At 38.8% G+C, this 12,606-nt stretch overlaps 1 protein-coding gene across 2 annotated transcripts in view; it reads right to left on the reverse strand.

Annotated features, from left to right (window-relative positions):
* SEC22A (SEC22 homolog A, vesicle trafficking protein) overlaps window positions 1-12,275 on the reverse strand; it is a 68,324-nt gene extending 56,049 nt beyond the window's left edge. The window contains exons 1-2 of one of the 2 annotated variants that reach the window (XM_019652563.1): window positions 12,196-12,275; window positions 3,576-3,776 (exon numbers count right to left, since the gene is read on the reverse strand). In XM_019652563.1, the coding sequence (XP_019508108.1) occupies window positions 3,576-3,757 (182 nt within the window). In that variant the 5' untranslated portion in view covers window positions 3,758-3,776; window positions 12,196-12,275. Of the gene's footprint in view, window positions 1-3,575; window positions 3,777-11,972; window positions 12,160-12,195 lie in introns of those variants that run through there. The other variant, XM_019652573.1, reaches the window with a different exon arrangement.
* Window positions 12,276-12,606: the final 331 nt, after the last annotated feature.

Below are 12,606 nucleotides of genomic sequence, written 5' to 3' on the forward strand. Positions count from 1 at the left end.
GGGTAGGCTGGCAGCCTGGTGCCAGTGTCAGGCTGTGCTACATCACCACTGTTGCAGATGTGTGAGTTTTATCTGGCAAACTCATGGTTGTCAGAAAAAGAGGTGTCGTGAGAATTTTAAATAAGTCACAAAACACACGTAAATTTCCTATTTTATATATTTCAGCCTAAATTTGTCATATAGCATAAAACCCCCAATGAATTAGACACCAACGAAGAAGGCCTCTAATGATTAAAATACAAAAAATCCAGTTGCTTGTCAAGAAGTAGAACTAAAAATTCTCTGTAGTTTAATCCTTTTTTCAAACTTGGCTACAAAAATAACATGCATAGAGGCTTTTCCATCAGTGGTTCTGAAAGCCATGTAACCTATTTCTTTCTTTAGACATTTCTAAATTGTAATCTTAGATCAGTCCAGATTATACCTCTGCTGATTCATCCCACTCCTAAATTTTCTTCTAAAATTGCTTTTTGCATCCTGCCATTTGCTTACAGTAAGAAATATTACAAGGTAAAAAGTCATTAAAAAGCTTATTATTATGGATGCTGGAAGAATGCTACATACCTAAAATCTCAGTAACATGAAAGGCAACGTTTTGACCCAATGAACATTGTGAATCCTGCAAATGATCCATTATCCTCTTTGTTTTGGCCACAAGGAAGCTCAAAGCAATATTTGTAGCACTTTCTAACAAATGAATGGACTACATAGTTTGTATCTCCAGAAAGAAATGTTACTTCAGTTTATTATTCTCCTAACCTTTATTTTTTTCCTTCATAAGATTCTCTTACCTGTACTCTTGAGTTAATTTTTTTGTTAATTAAATTCACAACAATCAAACAGAATTGGAGGGGTGTTAAAAATGTTACTACAAGGCCAGCCGAGTGGCTCCGTTGGTTAAGAGCTCGCTCAAGAGTGTGAGCTCTGAGCAACAGGGTTGGCAGTTTGATTCCCGGCCCAAGCTGAGCTGCCGCTGAGCTGCCAACAGGTGGCAGGATGGCTCAGCTAAAAGAATAAATTACAATAAAAAAATTAAAAATTAAAAAATTAAAATAAATAAAAAACTGTTACTACATTCTACTCTTCTTTTAAGAGAGCAAGGTAGAGGAACAAAAAACATCTGCAAAAAAGTTGTGGGTGTGCTGTTTTTTCTTAAGTCCAGATATCTGCCAGAATTAAGCAAATCCAGATTCAAGCAAATCTTCTATTATGTTGACATCCATCTACAGCACTATACAATATCAATAACTAAAACTCAAAATAGTTATCCAGGGCACTAAAAGAGCCTGTGTATTAAATATTAAAATGTGTCAAGTTTTTTTTTTCTCCAAAACATTGAAGAGTAGGCTAAGACATCATTTTACAATAGATACATTCACCACCACCGCCGCCATTTTCCAGTTAAACCCTCAGAAAACCCAATTAAAGATAACAGCTCATTATTTTACCATTACCCAGGTGACCCAAGTAATTATAGACATTAACTAAGGTTCTATTCTGGGCCTCTCAGAAACTCAGTGGGCATTTTGACCCTCACAGTTTCAACTTCCATATGATTCCAAAATCTCTATTCCACATCGACTGGACTGCCTTGTCATAATCTCAATTAGAACGGAGCTTCATTAGCTTGCTCTTCTTCCTCATCCGCCCATAAGCAATCCTTTCCAAAGACCTCATTCTGTCCAATTCCAAGATTTCAGTCATCTTTGTGCCTTCCTTCTCCTCATCTCTGGTATTCCACCTTATCAGGCTTTATTGTTTCTTCTTTTGAAGTGTCTTTATGGTTGGCATTTTTCTTTTTTATTTGCACTTGTATTTTATCAGGTCAGGCCCTAATTATGTTAACCTCTCTCCTCTTAAGACTTTCCATTTCACCCTATATTCTAGTGTCACTTCTCTCAAACCTGCAGTAACAGCTTCCTATAACCTATTACACCAAAGTGACATCTCTCAATCTGAACTTTCAGGGAAATCCAGGATCTGGCCCCATACTAATTATATCACATTTCCCACAACTATCCTTAAATCACCATTCACTTCACGAGGCCAAGCAGGTTAATGCAACTACCATGCTGAGTCACATTCTTTATTATTCTGCCTCTCCCCCTATACCTGGAATGCCCTCCTCTCTGCCTTAGCCAAATCTTACTATTTCTTCAGGACATGGCTCATATCTTATCTCAGTAATGAAGCTCTCCCTTCATTATATCCTACACCGGACCTTGTTCTTATCTGATTTTGTACTGTGTGCACAATCAGTATCAAACTGCTCAGGAGTTAACTGTGCTCTAATTATTTCATGTGTATGTTCTCCAAGGTGGTCTTATCTATTCCCATGGTTTTAATTACAAACGGTAAGCTGACCCCCAAATCTAAATCTCCATATTTGTCCTTCACTAAACTTCAGACTTACACATCAAGCTACCTACCTAACAGTATCTCTTGGATGTATAATGGGCATCTCAGAATTAACATGTCCAAACAGAACTCTTGGTTTTTACCACTGAGACACTTATCTTCCAGTCTTGTTCATTTCAGCCCCACTATCGATCCAGCTCCTCAGGACAAAAATCTAGAAGTGACTCTTGGCTCTTCTCTTTCCCTCACATCCCACTTCAATTCATGAAGGTTTGTTGGTGCTATTCCCCCAAATACAGCCCAAATCCAATCACTTATCATTATCAACCTTGTTCAAGTTACCTTTGCCTGAACTTTTCTAAGAGTCTCCTAAATGATCTCTCTGCTTCCACTCTTTTTTTCTTAGTGCCCATTCTTCACAGAGCAGCCAGAATGATCTACTCAAAGCCAAAATCAGATCATGTAACTCTCCAGCTTAAAACTCTCCAATGGATTCTTATTCCATTAGACTCAATCCAAACTCCTCACAGCCTAGAAGGCCCTACATAACCTGTCTCATTCCTACCTTTCCAACCTTACCTCCTGCCGCTCTATTAATTTTCCATATTGCTCAGCATCTCTGGTTTTCTTTTAGTCCTTGATCTGTATCAAAGGCCTTCTACACTGGCTGTTATCTCTGCCTTACTCTTCATCCATAGCATCCTTCATGTAACTGCCTCTTTCTCATCTTTTAGGTCTCTGCTCCAATGTCACCCTCTCAGGCCCCTGACCACCATAAAATCACTCTCTATCCCGTCGCCCAGTTTTACTTTCTTTATATACAATAAATAGTGATGAATGCTATCCCCTATCACTAGAATGTAAACTTCATAAGTTCTTTGAGGGCAGGTAGCATGTAAGATTTTTTATATTTCCCATTTCAGTTTGCCTAGGCATGTAAGAACACAAATAAATACCAAGTGATCAACATATATGATGAAATATCTGTGATCTGGAAAACTATAAACTTTTCTAAAGCCAGATATGAACACAGAGAAACTCCAAAAAGGGTGATAAAGTGATGACTACTATTCAGTAAAAGTTCAGAACCACATGATTCTTGACTTAACAAGTTTTCCTAAACTAAACAAACACAAATTTCTATTGTAACCACTTAAATTTCATTAAAATCACAACCACTAAGCAAGTGATTTTCATGAAGCAAACTAAAGTCTTACTTAATGTGATAATGTCCAGTTTTCAGTGTGCACCTATCAGGAAGCTGAGCAAGTTTCCTCGCAAGCATTTTAAAATACTTCCTACACTCCTGTACGCCCGTGCCTTGTTCATAGTCAGTAGATGCAGAAAGTGGCAGTCCATCTCTGACACGGAGGACTGAGGCAGACAAAATCAGAGACATTTCAACCGGCAAAGGAGACCTAAAACAAAATGAACAATCTGGGTTAGAAAAAAAATTAAAGCCATAGCTGATAAACAGTGTAAGAATGTTGAACTCACTAATATTCAAAACATACTAATTAAAATGATGACTTCCTATGCTTTCCCTAACAAATTAGCTTAAAAAAAAAAAGAATACTTGCTTCTTTCTGGCATTCTCACACATGAAAGTAAATAATGGAATAAACATCATTCTCATAACAATTTGGCAATATTTTACCGAGTTTAAAAATACTTATGCCCTTTGTCCACACACAAAAAAGTAAAATATAACTCTACCTACTGAAAGCAAGCAGATCCGAACAAAATTTAAACAGAAAATTTAACAGCAATAACTGAAAACAACCTAAACATCCACTAATGGGGATGGTACACCCCCTGTGACAGTACATCCATATGACAGAATATAATGCAGAAACTAAAAGTTATGTTTGTGAAAAATAGTTTAATAATGTGGTAAAATGCTTACATGTTTGGTAGAAAAAAAAAGGAAGGATAAAAACTGTAAATGTTGTTTTCCAGGAAGATAAAGAGAAGGAAGAAGGGAAGAATGAATGGAGAAACAGATACTGGAAGAAAACATACCAAAACTAGAATAATGCTTATACCCAGGAAATAGGTGATTATTATTCCTAAATTTCCTAAATTTTCATAATATTTCACAATGGACATACATTACTTTTATACCCAGAAAAAAAAAATTTTTTTTTTTAAAGATTTTATTGGGGAATTAGAGGGGAACAGCGTTGCGGAATCTGTGAAGGGGAACAGACAAGTTGCTGTCCTTTAGTTCTTCAGTCTAGTTGTGGAGGACGTCGCTTCACTGGCCAATGTTGGTAATATCATTACGCTCTTCTCGGATGAGGCAGTCACTCACTGGCCATCAGAAGGCCATTCACGGCAGCCCACAAAAGCTCACACCTGCTGCCCTCCAGCCCCACTGCAGCCTACGCCATCGCCGGCGACTCATGGCAGCCCTGCTCCAGGTAGAGCTATTGTTCACCATCTTAGCTGTAGAGGGCACAGTGTCACTGGCCCATGTGGGATCTAAACCGGGGCCCTGCTGCTCAGAGCTGGTGTCCCAAGCCAACTCCTAACCAACGTGCCACTCGGCTGGCTCAGAAAATTTTTTTTTATTTAAAATAAATCTTAAAGCTAAAGGAATACTGGTTTTAGTACTGTTCTCAATCTTTTTACCAGAAAGTAAAAAATAACAGCCTATTTTATTAGATTCTGGTCATGGTTTACAAAAATAGATAGGACTACATAGGCCTGAGTGTGAAAGAAATCAGGTAAACAGTCAAACTTTGGTAAAACATATACAGTTTTCAAAATTTAGCTTGTATAAAAATCATTGGATGTTTAGTTAGAAATGCATATTTCTTCTAGACAAGAAAAGCTAAAGGAGCTCTTCACTACTAAACCAGTATTACCAGAAATGTTAAAGGGAGGAAAAGAAGGGGAAGAGGGGGGAGGAGAAACATAAAAATATGATTAAAATGGCAATAACTATATACATATCAATAATTACTTTAAATGTAAATGAATTAAATACTCCAATAAAAAGACACAAGGTGACTGAATGAATAAGGAAACAAAACCCATACATATACTGCATACAAGAAACCCACTTCAGATCAAAAGACAAGTACAGACTTGAAAGTTAAAAAATGCAAAAAGATGCTTCATGCAACTAGAAATGAAAAAAACCTGGAGTAGCAATGCTTATAAAAGACAAAAAAGACTTTAAAAAGAAAGGCTATAATGAGACAAAGGATATTTCATAATGATAAAAGGATCAATCCAATAAGAATATAACCTTTGTAAACATTTACGCATCCAACATAGGTGCACCTAACTATATAAAGCATAATTCGAAAAAATATATGCACCCCTATGTTCACTGCAGCACTATTTACAATAGCCAAGACTTCAAAACAGTCGAAATGCCCATCGGTAGACGACTGGATTAAGCAACTGTGGTAATTTACACAATGGAATATTACTTAGCTATAAAGAAGAAGGAAATCGTACCATTTGCAACGATATGGATGGACCTAGAGAACATTATGCTAAGTGAAATAAGTCAGAGAAAGACAGATACCATATGATCTCACTTATATGTGGAATCTAAAGAACTGAATAAATGAGTAATGTAAACAGAAATAGTCTCAGAGACACAGAGGAAAAACTGAGGGTTGCTAGATGGGCGGGGGTGAGGATGAGGGAGAAGAGGAAGGGATGAGACAACATAAATTGGTAACTACAATATTGCCTCAGGGATAGAAATGACAGTTTGGGGAATATAATCAATAATGTTGTAAATATTTTTTAGGGGGCCAGATGGACTCATGTCTTGTTAATATTTAACATGGAGGGTGTAGAGGCCTGACCACTGTACATCTGAAGCTGCTATTGAATAATATTATATGTCAACTATAATTTAATATATATATAGTCATGGGATGTGGAATATAGTGTGGGAATGGAGTCAATGGAATTGTAATAGATATGTATGATATCGGGGGTGGGAGGACAGTGGATGAGGGGAGAGGGGTTGTCACTTTGTGAGGGGTGAAAAGGATAACTATTGCATTGTTTTGTATACCTGAAACTAATAAAAAAAGTTAATAATTATATATATATACATATATATATATGGCAAATATTGATGGACATAAAGGGATCAACAGTAATACAGTAATAGCAGGGGACTTTAACACCACATTGATATCAATGGATAGATCATCCAGACAAAAAATCAATAAGGAAACAGTGGCCTTAAATGACACATTAGACGAGATGGATTTAATTGAAATTTTTGAAACATTTCACCCAAAAGCAACAAAATATACATTCTTTCAAGTGCACATGGACCATTTTCCAGGATAGGCTGCATGGTAGGCCACCACACAACAAGTCTCAATAAATTTAAGAAGAAAATTGAAAAACACACAAACAAGTGAAGGCTAAATAACACACTACTAAACAATGAAAGGGTTAACAATGAGATCAAGAAAGAAATCAAAAGGTACCTTGGGACAAATTAAAACACAATGACTCAAAAATCTATGGGACACATACAGCTAAAGCAGTTCTAAGATGGAAATTCATAGCAATACAGGCCAACTCAAGAAACAAGAAAAATCTCAATCTAACCTTACACCTAAAGGAACTAGAAAAAGAACAAACAAAGCCCAAAGTGAGTAAAAGGAAGGAAATAATAAAGATAAGAGCAGAAATGAATGATATACAGTCTAAAAAAAACAACACAAAAGATCAATGAAACCAAGAGCTGGATCCTTGAAAAAAATCAACAAAATTGACAAAACTTCAACCAGACTCTCAAGAAAAAAAGAGAGCGGACCCGAGTAAATAAAATCAGAAATGAAAGAAGTGACAACTGACACTACAGAAATACAAAGAAAATACAACAAACAATTATATGCTAACAAATTTGACAATCTGGAAGAAATGGACAAATTCCTAGAAATATACAATCTTCCAAGGCTGAATCAAGAAGAAACAGAAAATCTGAACCAACCTAGCTCTACAAATGAAATTCAATCTGCTATCAAAATACTACCCACATACTAAAAATCCTGGACCAGGTGGCTTCACGGGTGAATTCTAGCAAACATTCAAAGAAGAATTAACATCTATCCTTTTCAACTGAAGTTCCAACATGACTATCCAAGTAATTTTTTTTCTATTCTAAAAGCAGTAAAAAGAGAAAGCTGAGATCCCTCAAGGGATAATATCCATACTATAATCCCCTTTTGAAAATTGTTAACATGTGTTATTTAAACCACAATTGCTACATTTAGCCTAAATGTAAGAAAGTAGGCAAATGTCTTACTTCATATCCTTAACTATTTATTATTTAAATATAAAACTTTTGTCTTTACAGAAGTATACTGCAATACAAGGACTACTCCAGGAATTAACATGAGGGCAGGGTTGTGATCTATAGTTTCCAAACATCCATATACTTAGTATTTAAAAGCAGAGTACATTCTTTTATGCCTGATCTTTTTAGGATCCCAACAGAATTATTATAGAGTGCCGACTTTCACGTAATCTTCAAAGTTACTCTTTTCTTCTTTATGAATTGAAAGACACAAAGATAAGATTCATACTTCCTAAAACATACACTGAGAAAAGAATACCAACCTGTCAATACCATTCATGTAGCATTTATTGAGCACTGTTAAAAAGAAGAGCCACAGGCCCAAAATGGCATCACTTGTGTTAAAAGCCCATGCTAATAAACCTAGATTAAATACCTAAGGGAACTGTGCAGTTTCAGCCTCTCCCAGGTGTGGAATTTTAAACCAACCACTCTGGAATTTCCTAATCCACTAGTGAGGTAATCTGCCTGGTAAGACCCTCTGCCATTCCCTGTTTAAAATAATCTACTCTTACCTTTTTTAGTCCCACTCTCTTTCTGCCTATAAAAACCTTCCATTGTGTATAACCTGCAAGACTCATGACTCACTTAATAAAGCCAATTAGATCTTCCAATTGATTCTGCTGAATTTTGTTTTTAACAGTATGTACTATATGCCAGGGACTATGCCAGACATTAGGTCTACATAGTTCCTACCATCAAGAAGCATCAGTCCAGAATTAAAGAAATTCAGATAAAAAAATGCAAACTGTGTTGCACACCACTTTACTAATTGGAAAACTGCAGTTAGACAAACTTATTTCAGATATTCCTAATATACAACTTTAGGCTTGTGACCAAAAATAGTGATATTCCATGTCAAAATTCTTAAAAGGTTGTCAGAAAACTGTTTCTATTATCAGTAAATAAGACTTTTCTGAGAAAAAGTCTTCCTCCCAGAGTCAACTGACATAGCATCCAAACCTAGCAAAAAAAAAGATGACTGTCCAATGAGCAATGCCAGGCTTGACTAATTTGTAAACAGACTTCAATCACCTTAGGGATAAGCAATCTCTCCTCTATCAACTCGATAAATATTACCCACCCTTTTTTTTTTTCTTTTTACCATGGATTCTTAATGCAGTTCCTTAAAGAACAAAACCAAAAAACTCTCATCTGGAATGTGCTAGTAGAAAGTGGAATCTGTCCACATCGAGGGTAAGCTAGGGTTAGAGTATCCTTAGAGTAAGTATCCTTAGAGCAAGGTGGTGGTTGGGAAAGAGTCAGTGGGAACTGGGAAAACAAGAGGTTAAGAACTTGCCAATTAGAGTGATAGATTTAGAGTGACAATTTAGGAGCAGTAGTCGTTTTATCAGGGCCACAGATACATTTTTAGGCCACTGGTCCATTTTCCCTCGCCTTTAACCCTGGAAAAATATTACATATGCCTTTAGACAGTGCGGAAAACTCACGGGGATCTGTGTATCCTCTCCCCAATAGCAACTGCTAGAAGAAAAAGCCCAAACTGGAATCTAGATAGGTCTGGATATTTTTACATAAATATTTATGTAAAAGCCAAAGAAAAGAAACTCTCATAGTACCACACCGCTATAGCAGTGGTTAGCAACCTTTTAGATAACAAGATGCTGACTTTTCTTCTTCACAACCTTGTGGGGTAACAACTGTGGGTCCAAGGTACCAGGAAGGCAAACTCTCAAAAAGTAATAAACAAACCAAACATATAAGTACATTTTATATCTACTTTCTAGCAATATGCTTTCATAAATGCCTCTTTTAAGATTAAAAAAAAATTCATATTGGGTTAATCACTCTTATTTTATTTTAGTTAATTATTTCCCAAACTCCAGTCATCCAAATAATACCATTTTCAGAATTCTTACCATATCTGCATCCCACCCGTACTATTATTTATCTAATATAGGTCTTTCATTTGACGTATTTATTGTCTTATCCTTAGCATCTGTGAAATCCATTTTGAGGTGTTAGGTTTTTCTCCTAATATAAATTAAAATAAGTAGAGAACTTTTTGGGGTTTCATTCAAATGCATGTGAAAGTTCTGGAGAATTCTTTTTAAATGTTCATCTGCTTATCACTCAAATTATCTTGCATATTTTATGGTACCAAGATTTGGGAAATACTACCTTGGTACGTATTATTTTATTAAAAGTGCTAACAGAGATCTGTGAGAATTGGGGGGATGTCATTTGGGGAGAAAGCTATACTAACTGTGCTGCACAGGGTGGGGGAAAGATCGAGAGAAAAGCGAAGGTCTTGACACAGCCACTGATTAGCAGGAAGGCAAACAGAGCTTGAAGAGGAAAAGGGGAATGGGTACCAAGGACAACCGGAATTTATTTTGCAGCTTGCTCTTCCCTGCTTCTCCCCACAACCTCTCCAGCAGCCTGTGATACTGCTATTACAGGTGTTTGCACAGCACAGTATGTGTGGACCTCAGGATCCATAGATTACACCCACATCTAGGAACAGGGCCCTCGACATTTGCGTAACACCTCGTAGTTGACAAACGGTGAGGTAGATATAACCTTCATTTTACAGATGAGGAAACGAGAGGCTCCCTTTCTCAATATCACACTGCCAACGTAAGTTTCTTGTATCTTTACATCACTATACGACACCAACCTCCTAAAACCAACAAGGGGCAAGAACCCAGTGATACAGAATCTAGCTATTCATTTTGGAATAATAATATTGGGTTGTCGAAAAAGTCATGACATATTTTTTCTATGCTTTTCGTTGCAAAAATGAGTCATGACTTTTCCAACAACCCAATAAAAGACCAGTTTACATTTTCTTCAAGAGGCAGCATAGTATGTTACTTAACAGGATGGACTCTGGAACCAGATTACCTGGGTTCAACAACTGGCTCCACCATACAGTACTGTGTAAACCTAGGCAAGCTTTGTCTTTCTATACTCAATTTCATCACCTGTAAATTGTGGCTACTAATAGTATCTATCTCTTAGGGTTATTTTAAAGATACTAATAGTATCTACCTCACAGGAACATGTAAAGAACCTGAAACATTGCCTTGGAGAATAAAAGTACATTATTAAGTGTTTGCTATTATTATTTACTGACTGCCCTCTATTTACCAGGCACTTTATACACGTTACCTCATATAAGCCTTTTGATAACCTTTGAGACAGGTATTATCAGTTCCATTTTACCTTGGAGGAAATTCAAACTCAGAAGGGTTAAGTAATTTATTCAATCCCTAAACTAGGGATTGAATGTGACCGATTTAAACCCAGGTCTGACTCTAACCACCCTATGAAAACAGTGCCTCTCAATATATCCATGATTCTTACTCAGCTACATAAAAAGATTACAGGCACCCCCTTTTGATAAGACCTGGGCTTTTTTCATAAATCACTTAGATTTAAAAATACACTTAGATTTTAAACAATTAATCATACATCAAAAGAAGCACTAAACTGAGATCATGGTTCTCAACATAGGACATGCCCAGATGTCCCATTAACTTAGGGTCTGGTCATAGAAGTCTGATTCAAATACTGAACTACAACAGTCATATACCACAAATTGTAGGTACTATTTAAGGTACTGCCTAATTCCTTATAATCTCACCACATGAGCAAATGCCAGTAACCAGGAATGTGATTCAGAGTTTTAAAAAGTGGCTGTTCAACCTGGGATCCCAACATCTCCAGATGGGTGGCTGACACTTACACCCTGGGCTCTGTCTGCATTGGCTGAACAGGAGGGAATTTTCTCAAGCTCGCCCATTGCCCCCAGGTGGATGACCCAGGAAACTAAGAAGCAACAGAAAAGTTCAAAGCAGCTTTCACTGGCTGAGGGATTCTAGTCGGCTGGGGCTCGGCCTCCTATTTTGGAGCCCTCTTCCACCTGTCAAGCCAACTGCTCTGCTCTGTCTGCCACATCGTTCCCAAAGTGCCATTAACAGGGCTTTCAGAGGTTACCGAGAGCCAAAGCGGGCAAATCGCTGGGCTCAATGCTCACTCAATTCCCACAAAACGCAAAGTGAGCCACTGATTCAAATCCCACCCTGCCTAAAAGAAATAGGAAATGCCACGTCAAGCTCTCTAGGGCATCTAAGCAGCCTAGGAGGACCACGGTGTTTCTGACACCTGGGTGCCAGGGAATGCCCCCCGGCCCTGGCATCCCAGAGCGACTGTCCCATCCCCTCGCCCCCCCTGCCCGGGCTGCCCCATACTCAGGGCAGGTCAGCCTAGGGGCAACCGCCACCCGCGTGGCCCCACACACCCAGCAAGTCGAAGGGGACGAACTTCCTGCGACTAGGCTCCAAAGACACCCGGCTCCCACCACCACGGCACGGGCTTGGTTCCTGCCCTGGGGTAGGTCTATAGGCACAAGATCCAGGGTTAGGGCCGTGGCGGGAGGCGGGGAGAGTGAGGGAAGCGGCCAGCCAGGGGTTCCAGCGACCCCGAGAGGAGAGGAACGAGGACTGGGAGGGGCCGGGCCATACCTGTAGAGCTGGGACCCGCCGCTCCGAGTGACGCGGCCCGCAGTGCATTGTGGGGCTAGGGCGTGGCCTTTCCGCGGGGCTGCCCGGCGTCCAACGCGGCAGGCGCCCGGCGGGATCAAGCCCCGCCCCTGTTCTCTCTGTTCGCTCAGGCCAATCAGGTTCAGTGAGAAGGCCACACTAACCCTCCCCCTCCCACGGCCCAAGGTAGTCCCGCCCCTCCAGGAGAGATTGGCAGTTTTTTACGCACCTGCGCCGAGAGATTGCTTACTTCTGTAGTGATAGACTATGCTGTCCCTCTCAAATAAATCTAATGTCTTCCGCCTGCCTCCTGTATCTGGAGGCAATTTGTCTCTCACACGGCCCTACAGCAAACACTTATCCAAGGAGCAGAAGGGAAAACCCCCCTGAATG

This window comes from Hipposideros armiger, unplaced genomic scaffold (genome assembly GCF_001890085.2).
Source record: "Hipposideros armiger isolate ML-2016 unplaced genomic scaffold, ASM189008v1 scaffold_8, whole genome shotgun sequence".
Lineage (NCBI taxonomy): Eukaryota > Metazoa > Chordata > Mammalia > Chiroptera > Hipposideridae > Hipposideros > Hipposideros armiger.